General features: G+C 44.2%; 1 protein-coding gene across 2 annotated transcripts in view; it reads right to left on the bottom strand.

Annotated features, from left to right (window-relative positions):
• ATG16L1 (autophagy related 16 like 1) overlaps nt 1–16,008 on the bottom strand; it is a 33,316-nt gene extending 17,308 nt beyond the window's left edge. Inside the window, exons 1-8 of one of the 2 annotated variants that reach the window (XM_081095566.1) lie at nt 15,725–16,008; nt 12,109–12,202; nt 7,525–7,630; nt 5,988–6,061; nt 4,847–5,098; nt 3,781–3,846; nt 950–1,036; nt 86–142 (exon numbers count right to left, since the gene is read on the bottom strand). In XM_081095566.1, coding sequence (XP_080951692.1) covers nt 86–142; nt 950–1,036; nt 3,781–3,846; nt 4,847–5,098; nt 5,988–6,061; nt 7,525–7,630; nt 12,109–12,202; nt 15,725–15,839 — 851 coding nt within the window. In that variant the 5' untranslated portion in view covers nt 15,840–16,008. The remainder of the gene's footprint in view (nt 1–85; nt 143–949; nt 1,037–3,780; nt 3,847–4,846; nt 5,099–5,987; nt 6,062–7,524; nt 7,631–12,108; nt 12,203–15,724) is intronic. The other variant, XM_081095567.1, reaches the window with a different exon arrangement.
• Between the last annotated feature and the right edge of the window lie 824 nt (nt 16,009–16,832).

The raw sequence follows: 16,832 nt of genomic DNA, 5'->3' as shown, positions 1-16,832 counted from the left end.
AAAAAAAAGATAATAAATCATGTACATATATACTTTGGTATATTTACATACATATCAACAGGAAAGGTGAAGGTTTCTAACCTACCCAAAGATATTAGTGATAGAATCCAGAAGGCCTCCAGCAGGCTGCGAGAGTCGCTTACTAAAGAGGAGGGGAGGATAGGTTTAAACCTTAGGAACATTTTGCCCAAATAATCAATCAATAAAAACAGTCCACAAAAATAGGTTACCTGGGAGTATGTTTCCCACAAGTTCCCAAACCCCAGCTGAGAAACCCATCGCAGTACAAACCACAAGACAGCAGTGGGAAGGTTGGAGGGAAACCCAGCCTCAAAGTTTTAAAAGAAACAAGACTCTCTAGAATTAAATTAACTTCCTTGGCAATAATGCTTTTGACAATGAAACTGTCTAACTGACCTAATAATTTCTGGCTATTAATATCCAATCCCCATTCTTTCAGTCCTGCTTAACCAAATAAAAGAATCCTGGATCCCAATAAGAATTAAACAGTATGATCTAAGCCAGCAGTCACCAACCTTTCCAACCTCACAGACCACTGGTTGGCGACCGCTGCTCCAAAGGTTTCCTTAAACAGGTGGTCACCAACCTTTCGGACCTCACAGACCACCAGTGGTCCGAGGACCACCGGTTGGCGACCGCTGATCTAAACAATCACCCTGCCTAATAAGGTGGAACTGTCATTTTTTAGGAACCATTGAACTTTTTCTGCTTCCCTTCACAGCAGGTGGCAACATTAGGGGACGGCTTGCCTCCATTAAGTAGACTGCAAGATGGGGTCACTGAGGAGCCTACTGATCTCTGTGGTTGTGCAAGAGGAACGGTGCCCCAGCACAGAGGTTTGGGTGCATCAGATTGCTGTCGTGGCCACAAATGTGCTCTGTGAAACTGCACCTGCATTCTCCTTTCCTGGCCAAACCCATCTACTTACGTGGCTGCTCTGCTGATGGCTCGCATGGGAGAGGTCTCTTCAGTGTGATCAGAGGTCTCATCCACAATGACTTCAATGTCATCATCTCTGGAAAGAAGGGCAAGAAGTAGAGTCTTTGATTCTGCTCAATCTGGACCAACAGGATTTTTCTTTTTTTTTTAATGTTTTTACTGACTTCAGAGAGAGGAAGGGGGAGAGAGAGAGAGAGAGGAATAGAAACATTGATGAGAGAGAATCTTTGATTGCTGCCTCCTGCATGCCCCCTACTGGGAATCGAGCCAGAAATCAGGGCATGTGCCCTGACCAAGAATCATACTGTGACCTTCTGGTTCATGGGTTGACACTCAACCACTGAGCCACACAGGCTGGGCTCAACAGGATCTTTATGATGAGTCTGCTGTGCAAATGCCAACAACATTTCCCAGTAACATACCACTTATGTGACTTTGCTACGACATCAATGTTTAAGGGTTCTCTGGAGAAAAAGGAGCTGTCATGCTCTGAACAATACTAAAAGAAACATTTAACCTGCCTAAATCATATCCAGAATTCAGCTGAAGACAACCTTAAAAGTGAGCTTTTGATCTTTTCAGATCCCACTTAGAAAGCAAATAATGGTTTATTAATCCCAGAACCACATAACCAGCACATAACTTCTTGCCATCAGAAGTCTGGCGAGCAGCTGAAGGCCTCCTGCCCTTGAACAACTGGACTGTACTCACCAATAAATAGTTCCCTGAGACAGGGAAGGGACACAGATAGATAGGGGCAGCTACAAAGTATAAGAAAACAAGTAAAGGGAGAAGGTCCTGTTGAATAAGCAAAGGGACCCATAAAAGGGCAATGAAATCAATAGTTGCCTTAACAACTGTTTTAAATATTACTTTAATAATATAAAAAACAGGAAAGCAAAATTTAAACATAATTCACTTACACTCTGGGTAGTTCATGTTTAAACTACTCAGTGCTCCTGCCCCGGCCGGGTGTCAGTTGGTTGGAGTGTCATCCAGTACACCAAAAGGTTTCAGGTTCAATTCCTGATTTCTCTTTCACATGGATGTCCCCCCCAGCCCCCCACTCAAATCAATCAAAATATTCTCTGGTGAGGATTAAGAAGAAGAAGAAAAAATTAAGTCCTTGGTGCTCTTGACATTTGGAGAGTCCAACGCCATCAAGTCACAGGAACACACTCCTTTGCTATTGCTCATCCTATGGATGCAAGAGCGCCTCTGGAATCCACCGCCCTCCCCCCCATTTTCCTGGTAGGGGGAAGTCAAGTAATTATTTTGGTCTTAATGACCTCCTACCGAGTTTCAATCTTCACGGAGAAGTAAAATGATAAAATGTAATAACCCAAGACTGTATCAACTAATTTTTGGATTCATAGAAGCTTGAAAGCAAGATTTTTTCCATGATTATCTGGATTAGGTAAGTATATACGTAAGGACCTGTTATCAAGCAAGTTAAACCAAGTCAAAGAAAACTTATTTTCCTTGGCTATTGCATCTAGGGTTCCGTGTAACTGAACCCAGCCTGGGCCAGGATGTACAGGGAAACAAAGGTAGGTCTGAAGAAGAGAACAAGGCTGGGCTTTCTTTTCTTCTAGGTTGTGGTTCTGGAAGTCACTTGTGTTCACACAAGGGTGACAACAGACCAGCAGAGATGGCAAGAGTAGCAAAAATGAGTTGAGATCATGTAAATGCTTTAAAGTAGAATTTTAAAGCCATAAAGGTACTCTGAACTCTGAACTCTGATGGCCCAGGGCCATCAGAAAATACAAGGGTTTGGCAATTGGTTATCAAAACCCTTCAAAGATGCAAATGTCCTTCCCTCCAGAAACTCCTCTCTTAGGGAAGCACAGAGACTAAGAACAGGCCTTGACAGACACCCCTGGCTTTGCATCCCAGCTCAGCCCCTTTCTGGGTGATCTTGGGCAGGATGCTCCATCTGTCTACATCATGTCACACCTAGTCACCCACTTATGCTGGCAAATAGATGGACAATCAATGCTTTGGTGGACAAAAATAACAAAGCTGTAATTTTTAAGAAATCAAACCTCATTTCCAGGTCAATTAATTTATTTACATTGCAGTTTTGTCAGGTTCATTTTCCACCTCTACAATTACAGAAGAAATGTCCATTCTGCATCTACAGCAAAGGCTTGGTATGAGAACCTTCTTGTTTCCCTATAAAATAAGACCTTTGTCTGCTAGGTGACTCCTAAATGAATTTCAACCACCCCCCCTTCATTTATATGCAAGCAACTTTTTAAAAACCAGATCATAATTCTAATGCCATATTCCAGAATATAATTCAACAGGAAAAGAACACATTCTGAATTAGAGACAAAAGGAATTCAGTCATGAAAGCTCCCACCACCTCAAAACAAAGCTTTGGGTCTCAGGGAAGATTCTCCACCCTGTCTCCAGATTAGGAAAAACTCCAACTGATTCAATTCCTTTTGTTCCAACAGATCCTAGTCTTCACTTATGCTTCAAGGATTTGCCCAAACATCCATTTAAAGCCACAAACCAAGAGCAAAAGAACCCTGCCCAGCATAACACTGCCCCAAGCAGGGGGAGAAAGTGGGTCAGTAGCAACAGGAAAACAGGGAGGTTGTCATGAGTTAGAGGTGCAGGTAGTTAGAACTCACAGCACATGAGGGATGTAAAGAGGAACAATTTTCTGGAAGGTAATGAGGGTTCTTTTCTTCCTTAAATCTTTTACATTTCTTTCAGCAATCCATAAAATGGTTTTATAGAAATTAAAAATATATTAAAAAGAGAGAATCAAATTATTCAGAGCAGTTTTGATTGCTTATCTCTACTTACTGTTCAACTGGTAGAGGTTCTTTCGCTGCTTCTGCAAGCTCTTTTTGCAGTCGGGCTTGCCGCCGCCTATTAAAAAAGAAAAGAAAGCCCACTACTTATGTTTGCTTAAAAAATGCATGGGGCTTTGGCTCTCAATAAACTAGCTCTAATAATATATCTAAATATTCAGTGCATTCAAAATAACAACTGCCCTGAGCAAAGACTCCAAAGTCCCAAATCCATACTGGTAACACTGGTAAAGATGCTGTTATAAAGGATGTCAGAGCAAAGCCTGGAGGGAGGATTGTCCTATCTAATAATAGACAAACATGGTGATTGACTGTACCTTCGCTATGCCCCCCCATTGGCTAATCAGCACGATATGCAAATTAACCGCCAAGAAAGATGGCGGTTACCTTGCATACACCGGCTGGGAGCGAAGCAAGCCAGGCGGCTGAAAACAAGCCGGGAGGTGGAGGCAGGAGCGAAAGAAGCCGGGCGACGGAGATGGGAGCGAAGCCCGCCTCAGCGGGTTTTGCTCCCTTCTCTGCTTCGCTCCAGCCGTAGGAAGCCCTATTCTTGCAGGAATCTTCCTGCAACGGGCCTCTAGTGTTATTAGAAAAAGCAGTGAACCAGCAAGGGAGAAGCCTGTTGGGACCCAGGGCCTCTCAGGACAGAAAAGTGTATACAGGGTTAGTCATGGCTGCAACTTAGTTTCTACAGCAAACAGCCTCACACCGACATACCAAGAGCATGAACAATAATAGTTAAGCTTCACTTACAATTTACTTGTTCCTAGCTGAGTTTTATTACTTTACAGTTTTTAACTCATTTAATCCTCATAACAATGCTTTGAGGTTAAGCGCCATTATTCCCATTTTACAAATGAGATTAGGGCTGAACACAGAAGCCTCGCCTGTGGCAAAATCTTAATGCTGTCAACAGTTGCATCCACTCTCAAAATTATTTTTATTAATGTTTTCCCCCACCCTGTGGTAGGAGCTGCCAGGTTTGTTTCCTTCTTTTCAAAGACCTAGGTTCCACTTTGGCAAAAAAGAAACCTATTAACTATGGCTACATCTCCTACCTTGAATCCTTTTCATTCTCTGCATTGAGGCGATTGGCTTCCTGCGCTTTCTCGGCCATCCACCTGGTGACCAGCTCCTGGTTCTCCTCCGAAGTTTTCCTCAGTTTCTCCTCCAAGGCAGTAAAAGTGATCTGCAGGGCATCATATTCATCCTTCAGGGTCTGGTTGGCTCTCTCCAGGTCCTGTAGTTTACTGCGTAGTTCTTGGCACTCTGTCTCCAGATCAGAGATAGTCTGCAAGCATTCTGCAATTCTGAAAGCACAACACAGGGAAGAAATGGCACTTTGCAGGAGCCCCGCTGGGGGCCAGAGGACCTGGCCAGGTGCTGGAGCTGTATGAGCTCGGGCACCAGCAGTGACCTCAGCCATCACATCAGGCACCATGCAGGAGACTTCATTGTTATTACACCTCACTTAGAGTCCAGTCCCAATGGTTTACAGGACAACCCCATTAGGAGAGGAAGCATCTGGGGTCAAATTCATCCAGATAATGAATGACTATCATAGCATTTTTCAGAAAAGCAAAATTTGAAGAGAGGAAGCTTCTGGTGCTTAATGTGAGCGGTCAACAGGGTCTTAAGAGGCTGGAAATCCTGTGTATTCCATCAGCTCTATCATTCACTGACTGAGAATGCCTGAGGAAGTCCCCCATTTCCTAAGCCTCTAGATATCCCTCTCTGCACGTTAAGGAAAAAGGCACAATGACTCAGGCTTGAGTCTGTTTATCTTATCTGCCAGGCTTCTCTCCAATCAAGAATAATCCTGCCCACAAACTCATCCCTGCTCTCAAGGACCACACACTCTTTATCTTGGGCCATTTCCACCACAGAAGACACCAGCTCCCATACCCAGCGGCCATGGGGAGAACTGTGAATGCCCCAAGGACATTTGCAAGGGCCGAAGGTACTTCCCAGGAGTGTGTTGGGAACCTGGAAGATTGAGGGCTCTGTCCTGGCCTTTTCCATCCTTAGAGCAGGAAAAAAGATCCCAAGCTATACTTGCACAAAAATGAAACTCTTGCTGAGTCCAACGTGGCTACCATTTGCCACTGATCACCACTGGCCCTGCTCACAAGAGTACAGTAGATAAAACAGGGGCATGATCCCACAACCAGTCCCAAAGTAGGTGTTGTCTCTACTCACTTTGCTTCATTCATCTGCATCTCCCTGTCCTTCTGCTGCATTTGGTTATTCAGGTCAATCACCAACTGAGCTAACTGGGGGGTAAAGAAGAATACTTTAATAAATAAGAGATTTTAGAGCCTCGTTGAAAACTAAATAACAGTGGGTTAAATTATTTTTAAGAAAGAAAAGGTGCCTGTGGGTTGAGCCAAGGCAGGAAGAAACGAGCTGGGTGGTGGAGAGGAGCTGAAGGGCCCATAAGGATGCTCATGGGAATGGTGGGGGCTGGTCCCTGTTGAAGGCAGGCTCGGATGGGTGAGAAGAGCTCTAGGTGACTGATAGGTTCCTGCTGAGGACTCTGTCCACCCCTGCACCCCAGCTATCTTTTCAGACTCTTCAGTTAATTTGTAAATTTTATTGTACTTTTTCATAATGTGTCATCACAATACCATTGAGAGTTAACATAGCTCAGGATTTAATTCTAACGATTCTTTCTGAAATTTCAGGATTCACTCTCAAAAGATTTTTAAAAAAATTATTTTCTTTATTGACATAACACTGGTTTATAATATTATAGAAGTTTTAGGTGTGCAACATTATATATCAATGATGGCGAACCTATGACACGCGTGTCAAAGGTGACATGCGAACTCATTTTTTTGGTTGATTTTTCTTTGTTAAATGGCATTTAACACATTATTTGCAGGTAGTTTTTATCACGTGCTAACAGGTGGCACGGGCCATTTTTGCAGTTGAATAAATTGATAACCGTTATACCTGGAAGTACATATATAATTCACCATTGTATGTGTTAGAGACCCAAATATTGTCCTTTGGAATTCGTATATCTGCATGTTAGCATCCCTTTAGAGCAATAAAAAAGTATAAAAACAAACGTATTTATACGTTACCCGCATTCTACCGCTAGTCTATAAAAAAACGTATTAATACGTGTCCCGCGCTCTACTACCAGTCAACGTACAATGTATAAATACGTTCCCGCATACAATGTGTTAAATATATAAAATAAATATCAAAAATATAAATCTTTGTTTTACTACGATTGTAAATATCAAAAAATTTCTATATGTGACACGGCACCAGAGTTAAGTTCGGGTTTTTCAAAATGCTGACGCACCGAGCTCAAAAGGTTTGCCATCACTGTTATATATAATTCGACCGAAAGTCTAGTTTCCATCCATCACCATATAAGTGACCTCTTTACCTGTTTCACCCTTAACCCCCTCCTTTTGTCTCTGGTAACCACCCATCGACTATCTGCTTCTAAAAAGCTTTAGATCTTCAGTGGACCAAGCAGAAAACTTCTTTCCTTTCAAATTTCTCCACTTGTACCTTCCATGCTATCTTAGAGCATGACAACTGGGCAGTTATCTCAATGGCTTGCCCTCTTGCTGATGGAAACAAGGCCCTCACACCTTTCCCGTTGTTTCATTCCCCCAGATAGAGCTGGTGATGCCACACGAAGCCAGCCTGCCCATCCTCCCACTAAAAGACCCACAGAGAGCAGAAAACAGACAAGGAGAGCAGCTATCTTTACCTCCCCACGTTTCTTGTGCAACTCAGTCAGTTCTTCCTGGTGTTTCATCTTCAGGTGGGCCATTTCCTGTAGCTGGCCATCATTCCATGCACCATCATGTCCGGGACTGAATTCCCAAACCAGGCAGATGAAGAGAATGTGCAAAAAAAAAAAAAAAGGGTGGTGGTGGGGGGGGGGAATCAGACCCTTTTCAATCAGGTAGTGGAACAATAACTCCAGAATTTCAACCATGAACATGACAACAAAGCCAATAAAGCAGGCCAGTCTCTCCAGGCCAGTGTAGTTATACACCACATAAACCTGATGGAGAAAGCAGGAGACCAACCACTACCCAAACCACCACGTGCTTTCAGGAATAAAGGGTAGGTTCCAGAATAAAGGTTAGGTAACTATGGAAGAGACAAGCAGGCTGCTCACCAGGCAAGTATGTGAGCACCAATTCTGTGCCAGGCACTGCTCCTACAGCTTGACGAAAGCAGTGCACAGAGCTCTGCTCTCATGCGACTGACAAGAAGTTAAGAGCAGACAGACAATAAGTAACTACATAAAGGCAGGTGGTCCGATGTACTGAGAAAAACTTAGTCGGGTACAGAGTGACAGGGGTCCTGTTCTATGCAGGGTGATTAAAGAAGGCTTCTCTGAAAGGTCATACAAGAATGGAGACGGGAAAGAGGTGAGGTACAAGCTTTGTGGTCCGTGGGGGCCCTTCTAAGCAGAGGGAACAGCAAGTGTTGGAAAGGCCTAGACGAGGGACACAGATGGCGTTCTCCAGGGACAGTGTGACTAGAGCCAGTTGGGGAGGAGCGAGGAGGTCAGGCAGAGCCTCACAGGCCGGAGGACTGTGGCTTTTACTGGGTATGACTGCAAGCCATTGGAGGGTTTTGAGCAGAGGAGAGACTTTGGTTTTAAAAGGATCACTATGGTTGCTGGGTGGAGAGCAGCATGCAGGGGACAAGGGTAAAAACAGAGTGACCAGTTAGAGCTATTATACAGCCCACAGTCTGGGTTAAGATAGTGCAGCTCAGATGAAGGTGGTAGCAGTGAGGGGGTGAGATGTGGTCAGATCCCAGCTAGATCCATTCTGAAGAGAGATGACAGTATGTGCCCTTAAATTGGATGTGGGGTATCAGAGATAGGAATAAAGAATGACTCCCAGGGTTTTGGACTGAGCAACTGATAGAATGTAGGCATCACCTACTAAGATGGGAGGGACAATGGGAGAAGCAGGTTTGGCGGAGGACTGAAGAGTTTGGTGGGGATAACCAAGTAGGTATGTCCACCAACCAAGTGGAAATTGGAGTCTGAACTTCAAGTAAAGAGGTTCTAGCTGGAGGCTGACATGTAGCAACTGAGTTCAGACTGCTTCAAGGACCAATGGGGTTCTGGGAACTCTGCAGGTGTTTGCACAGTATCTCAGAAACAGCAGCAGGCAAGGGGTCTCAGCTGGAGCTACAGATGTGAATTATCAGACCATCGCCCAGGGTATGTACATGAATGGAGGAAAGGAAGAAAGCTGGGATACCACCACCTGAACGGAGGGGAGAACTGCCTCCTCCACCACTGATAAGGAAATACAGAGGGGAAAGTGGGAGGGGGGAGAGCACGATGCTCCCTCCAATTCCCATCTCCATCTCTAAAGTTTTATCACAAGTTGAAGCACACAATGCTTCATCTTCTGAGGCGACCTAGTGCTTCCCCAATCTTATGAGAAATCATCAACAGGCCTGGGTGATTAACTGCATATGTGGATTAGAAATTATCTTTATCAAATCTCCTTATGTTAATGCAGAGCAATGGGGACTATGCAAAATGTAAAAGCCCTCTTAAAAGGAGTTGGCATTCTAAAGAAGAGCTGGAGACTAGGGCAAGGATACAGGTCACTCATGCCACTTCAAAGCCTCCTACTACTTCCAATTTTACTCAAAATAAAAGTCAAACTTCTAACAATAGTCCATCAACAGTGCTTCACTAGGTAGGTAAGAGTCACCTAGAAGGCATGTTTAAACACTCCCGAGCCCCACCCCAGACTGATACAGGTCTGAGATAGAGCTGATAATCCTTACGTCCACTGGCTGATTCACAAGGACTCCTGAGTAGCCAGGGACTAACACAGTGGTTCTCAACAGTTAGAGGTTATCAGGATCACCTAAAGGGCTTCTTAAAACAGATTAATGGGGCCCCACTCTCAGAGTTTCTGAAAGAATAGGTTTGGGGAAGGACCCAAGGCTTTCCATTTCTAACAATTTCCCAGATGCTGCTGTTCAGGAAGCATACTTGGAAAATTACTGGAATCCATGATATTCAGGCTGAAGAGTTTAATTTTAATCTATTTAGTAAGCAAGGGGATTAAAACACTGACGAGGGAAGTCAGATAATTGATAGTATTTTTGAATTTTATTAAATTTATTGGAGAGACCCAGGTTAATAAAATTAAATAGGTTTCAATTGTACAATTCTTTTAAGATTAATAAGGACAAGATGCACAGGACTTAAGGAGACAGGAGGGAGAAAGGAAACTTAAAAAACAAAAGGCCCAAAATGGGATCACTTGTGCTAAAAGCCTATAATCCCAAACCTACATTTAATATCTGATCTAACTGCAGTTTCAATCTCTCTCATATGAGTCAGCCAGTTTAAAAGTTTCTGATCAACAACTAGAGGTAACCTGTCAGGTGGACCCTTTCCATTTCCTCCCTCCTCAAAGAAAGAGGCTATCTGCATGATAAAAATCCTTGGGATAATAATTCTTTCTTTTCTTTTGTTTGTAATCCCTTGCTCCACCCTTCCTATAAAAACTTCCTATTTTATACAACTTCCAGTTGCTAGATGGGATGCTGCCAGATTCACAAATTGTTTAATAAATCCCATTAGTTCTCCAAATTTACTATTGAATTTTTTTAAAAACATAATCACCCAGGTAGCCATATTCTGTGCATAACTTATCACACTAGCAAACACCCCTTGAACTGGTGACCCCCATTAGACCCACTTCCTTAAAAATGGGCACTGACTTATTCGCCTCCATATCCCTAATACCTGGCTCACACTACAGTCACACAATGTCTGAGTGCAGAAGGTGTCACAGTGCAGGAATGGAAGGGCAGGTAACAAATGAAGGGGAGAGGGGCACAGCAAAAAAATAAAAAAAAAAAATAAAAAAAATAAAGGACAGATGCACTCGAGACTGTGGGAGGAACCAACAGGCCCAGGGAACTGACTATATGTGGAGGGGCAGGTCAGTGAAGGAAAAAGGAACCATAGATGACTCATGGAAAATAAAGAACCAGGCAGTCAGGAGAGGCCTGATTATGGACACACGTTTGTGGGGAAGGAAAGACCCCCAATCAAATTACCACCCCTGTGATATTCAGCCAAAATAATTGTTTTTACATTTACTTATAGTACCTTTCCAAGCAAATGAGTTTATCAGAAAAAAAAATATATACAGAAATATAGTCACCAAGAGTCTAGCCTGGTAGAAATAAAATGCTTCAAGTTTTCAATCGATTGATTTTAGATGAAAAGGTGAAATGGTATTCTCTATACCTGAAATTGACTAGAAGACTGAACCGAGTATTTTCAATGCTACAGAAGACTCCCAACAGGGTCCAGCCAGGCACACTCTGCTGAACTGTTGTTAGCAAGGATGGAACCTGGGCCAGCCCATTTGTTCATCTTTCCCATCTGGCCAGATGTGGAAACATGCATGGCAGTTACACAGCCCATTCAGCTACAGCAGTAAAGATACGTCTTAAGCTACATCTAGCATTTGTGGGATTTTTAAAAACCCCAAATTACCATTAACCTTGTTCTTAAAACTGTTAACTAATATGCAAATAAGAATGGAATTTCAGAGCAATAATGGCTACCGTTCTCATACAAACCATCAAATTTAATATGGCAACATGAGCATATGGAAAAAGACAGTAAGACTCTAGAATGATTCCAATTACCCTGCTTTGAAGACTGGCTTTCAGGTTTTTGGACCGTCACCCTCAGAAAGAAATATAGTTTACATAAATGACCCAAGTAAACACATCAGATCCTCATCATGAACTCATATATGCATATTTAACAAGACAATACTCATCCTTCCTATAGAAATGCAGACCTTTCCCCTAATCTTTCTTAAAAGAAAAAGACTTGTTGCAACCTGTTAATTTCACAATCTACTAAAATATGTTGAAAAAACAATGAATAAAAAGGATCAAATAGACCTGTTTTGTAGAAAAAGCAACTTATGGCAATCTGTATTAAACAAGATCTATGTAAATCTGCTCAGGAATGCTTACTTGTCTGATTATTTAGAAAACGTGAACCCTGACTGGCTGGAGAAGGAACTGGCCAAGTACCGCCTTAAGCAATTTCTCTAGCTAACATCTTACCAATAACCCTTCAAGGTGGGTAGGTGGGAGAACCTCTAAAAAATATTTTAGTTATCTGGCTTCAGAATCTTACCTAAAAAGAGCTGACAAAAACTAGAGCGCAGAAACAGTACTTGGTTTGCTTCTAAATTAGAGAAATGAACTGAGACTAATTTCAGTTCATGAGAGGTACAAATTATACAGGATAGTTTCAAAATACCTTATCTCATGCCTGTTGGGTATGTCCGGCTTTTCTGCTTGTAGCTTCTGGGCCAGCACTGAATGAATATCTGACTTTTCCAGCAACCTGTTATCTACCCCCCAAAAGAGAGAAAATCAAGTTATTTATTATAACCTACATACGTGTGTTTACTACTTAATGTCATATAAAGACTTGGACCACACACACACACACACACACACACACACACACACAAAGACTTGGACCTAAATAAATGGTTTCACTTTTATTAAGTATCAAAGTATTAGGTACTGTACTTTGTCACCAATTAGAGCAATTATCCAAAATTCAGGAACATACACTCCTTAGATGCTGCTTGGCCTAAGCAAGGGCAACCCAGTCAAGGGACCCATGTTCACCCTATTAAAGGCCATGGAAAATGCTTTCTACTCCCACAGTTACCCATTTCTACCCTGGAGTAAAAACTAAGAAGTCAAAGATCATTTTGAGATTTCTTGCTCAGGAAACTGCGTGGAAGATGCTATTGTATCAGAGAACACATGAGTGGAGAGCTTAAGGGAGAAAATGAGTTCCCTTTCTGAACTTAGCAAATGTGACAAGCAACACAGTGCAGGAATTCAAAAGAAAGGTCCGAGCTAGAAATGGACTTGTAGTTAGTAATGACAGGCACATGGGGCCCAGGAAGATCAGATTTGGGGGGGGCCGGGGGGGGGGTTTAACCAGAACAAGAGAGTGACCATGGGGAATTTGCAGAATAGCTACATTTGATGGGGGTTGTTGCATACCCTAAAAGTCCAAGATTATAACTGCTTAAGAACAAAATTTTGATAGGGTTTATGCTAGTGACCATTCCTGTTAGAAGAGCTTTTTTATTTTCTTAAAGGTTCTCAAGCCCTTGAGTTCAGCTCTGGCTGGTGTGGCTCAGTTGGTTGGAGCATTGAACCCTGCATCTGAAAGGTCCCAGGTCTGATTCCTGGTCAGGGCACATACCTAGGTTGTGGGTTCTATCCCCAGGATGCATACGATTGATGTTTCTCTCTCTCTTCCTTCCTCTCACTCCAAAATCAATAAGCACATCCTCCAATGAGGATAAGTAAATAAGAGTCTTGAGTTCTATTTCTTCTTGATATCTGAAAATGGAATTACTGGCAGAAAAAGAAACACTCGCTTCATCTACATTAATTTAATGAACTAGTCAGAACAGGGAAGTGGCTCCAACTTCAGATATTCACCAGTGTCAAAGGGCTCTAAGAAGATCTTTCAAATGTTACAGCAGAGCTGGGTGCCCTGTGATAATAATAGGTCTTTCAAAGGACATGCGATATTGAGGCATCCTTCCTAAAGTTCCTCTCACTAAAGAGAAGGAAGGCCCAGCCTGGGTGGCTCAGTAGTTGAGCATCAACCTATGTACCAGGAGGTCACGGTTTGATTCCCAGTCAGGGCACATGCCCAGGTTGTGGACTTGCTCTCCAGTGCAGGGCCTGCAGGAGGCAGCCAATCAATGACTCTCATCACTGATGTTTCTATCTCTCTCTCCCTCTCCATTCCTCTCTGAAATCAATAAAAAACCCCACACCAATTATTAAAAAAATAGAAAGAGAGAGATATGGATGAAGATGCCCACTGCTCCCACAGTCTCTTTTCATCTTTCTCTTCAGGCTCAGAGGCAGGAACTGAACATGAGATTCTGGGCTGATGGACAGTCAGAACTTGACTGGGAAGGCTGGAAGGAGGAGTGGGGCCGTTTCAAGGTCAAACTAGAAGTGATCTCCCCAATGTCAATCCTCAGCGTAAAGAAAGGTGGTCTTGCTCTCCCACCCGCTTCTAGCCCCTCAGATATTCTCTGCCCACCACAGCTCATTAAAAGATATGTTCCCTTTCCAGGACGGATCTCTCCTGACTTTTCTACATCCTCACACCCCATCAAGATGCCCATTTTTAAAGTGCAGAAAAACATTCAAATTGTGCCAATGTGATTACAAGCACCTTTCATTTATAGACTTATGGACATGGCTTCCAAAGCACTTACATGCACAGCCTTGTTTTTATGAAGCAGGCAGAGCAGGCGTCACCCCCATTTTATAGATGCAGCAAACCAGACTCAGAAAGGCAAGTGTAAAAAATGGTTAGTAAGGAGTGGAGTCCAATCTCCAACCCAATTTGACTTACAATGTGCATTAGCTCTTGAAGAACAAGCATTCAGTAAATACCTGATGACCTGCTAAGGAATCACATTTGAGTAAGAGGGCTGCCTGTGCCGCTGGCTTTTTGAAATGATACTGGTCTGCCAGGGCCTTTGAGTACAAGCCATAACAGGGCTCCACCATCTCCCTTTCTTTCCCATCTAAGGGCCATTTCTTGGGGGACCAAGGGAGAACAGCAAATCCAAGTTGGGAGCCATCAAATCTACCTTCAATTCTAGGCCCCCACGGTTAACCTGCTGTACCTTTCCAGACAGATTACTTAACCTCTCTCCACCTCGTGTAAAATGGACACCAGGACCTGCTTCGTAGGATTTTCAGGAAGATTAAGTGAAATGATAAATGCCAAATGTTGACTACAGTACTCAAACTTGTCGGCACATTTTATAAGATCCCCAGGTGATTCTGACATACAGGTAGGTTTGGGAACCACTGATTTAGTGCAATCAGAACTCAACACAGGTCAACTACTAGTATTACAAATCTCATCAATCAATATAAATGGAGAGACTTGTCAGGCTTCAAGGGGGTAGATGAAACCACAGGACTGAACACTGCCCATTTCTTACCCTAAATGTGTCATCAGTTATGGTAACATTGAAGAAGGGGGGAGCTAGGAAGTGCTCATTAGAACGCATTTAAGGGTACATTTTTCTACTCATATTGCACCGGTGGTGGAAGGAAACTACCTTTCTTTTTTTAAAAAAATATATTTTTATTGATTTTAGAAAGGAAGGGAGAGGGATAGAGAGATAGAAACATCAATGATGAGAGAGAATCATTGACCGGCTGCCTCCTGCATGACCCCCATTGGGGATCCAGCCCGCAACCCAGGCATGTGCCCTTGGCCAGAATCGAACCTGGGACCCCTCAGCCCGCAGGCCAACGCTATCCACTGAGTCAAATCGGCTAAGGCGAAACTAACTACCTTTCTTATATTGAAGTTTTCAGTAATAGCAAAAACTATGTTGCCCCAAATTTAAAGTATATTAAGCCTCAAAATATTCAATCGTCAAAGAATATCAAGTTGGAATAAGGAAGGTCTAAAGGATGAAAGGCTAAACATTTCATGACACTCAGAAGATGTTAATTGCGCGAGTTAATGCTTAAAGTCAGTGCCCGTTTCAAAAACACGGATGCCCGAGAAACAGGACGTTTCTGGAGCAAGCGCTGCGTGAGCTGCGGGGATTTACAAACGCCAGCGTGCACGGCGCCAGCCTCCGAAGAGCGCACGACTTAGTAAAGGAACCCCTCCACAGTCACACCCAAGGATAAAATGAAAGAGAAGGTCTAAAAAAAAAAATGGTCTGGGCCGTCCGAGGCACGGGCAGCGCCGGGAGCTCGGACTCCGGTCCCCGCGGTCCCCGCCGGCGCCCCACGTGCCTCTGCAGGCCCGTCCGTCCGCCCGCTCCCGGGGCCCGCCCGCCGCTCACACTGCAGGATGATCTCCTCGAACGCCTGCCTCTGCAGCCGGTCCCGGCGCCTCAGCTCCTCCGAGATGTGGCGCTTCCAGCGGGGGAAGTCGGCCGCGCGGAGACCCGACGACATGGTGCACGCGGCCCGGGCGCCTCAGCACCGCCGATCCGAGCGGGGACTGGCGGCCGCGGCCCGCAGCATGAGGCGACCCGCGGGCGCGGGAAGGCGGGCGGCCCCACGCTCACCTCCACCAGCAGGCCACCCCCGGCGCCATCCGGGATGGTCTTCCGGCTCCTGTCGGAAATAGTTTGGGCCAGGACCGGAAGACCCGCCTCCTCGACGACGTCTTACGCCACACGCACGCACGTGGTCTGCGCCGACGCAGTCGCGCTCGTCAATGACACCCTCCCGTGGCCGGAAGCACTGCGGGGAGAGAGGCGGCCGCTGGGAGGCGTTGGGGCATCGTGTTGGCTCAGCCCTGGCTGGAAAGGAGACCGGAAAGAGGCTGCATCCGCTCGCCTGCCTACGTTTCCTCTGCTTCTTACTCCGTTTTATATTTTACTTCTTGGCCTGCCTCCCTTTTCTTCATCGCCTTAGTTTACAAGCAGAAGTGGGGTCCGCATAGTAGCTGTGAACTGTGGATGAATGACAACCTCCCTAAGCCTCGAATCTGTAAAATGGGGATCGTAATGATACCTACCTCACAGGGTTGTCTTGAGGTTTAAAGGAACCTATATTATAGGTTCTTTCTTTTATATAGGCCCTATATAATGCAGTTAGCACTGTGCCGGGCCCATGGTAAGCCTAACTTTCCCTAGACACCCAGCATCCTTCCAAGGCCTGCCCAAAGTCTGGCTGCTTTAGAGAGCATCCCCCTGACCTTGTAAACAGGTTTGTTTGTTTTTTACAAAGAAGAAAAATGCAAAGAATAGTTAAAGGTGTGAATAGATTGGCTACGTTAATCATTAGAAACCTAGCAATTATGGCCTAACGGTAAATGGGTCCTTGGGTTGGAAGGTAATCTGAGGGTCAAGATGAGACAGGCCAGTAAGCCAGGACAAGTGGAATAGGGAAACTGAGACAGACGGGGAAACGTCCAAGCAGTGTTCAGCCATCAGTAAGTGG

The sequence above is a fragment of the Myotis nattereri genome (assembly GCF_964212035.1).
Source record: "Myotis nattereri genome assembly, chromosome: 7".
NCBI lineage: Eukaryota > Metazoa > Chordata > Mammalia > Chiroptera > Vespertilionidae > Myotis > Myotis nattereri.
Note: the sequence above shows the minus strand (reverse complement) of the source record. Positions and strands in the feature narration are given on the sequence as shown.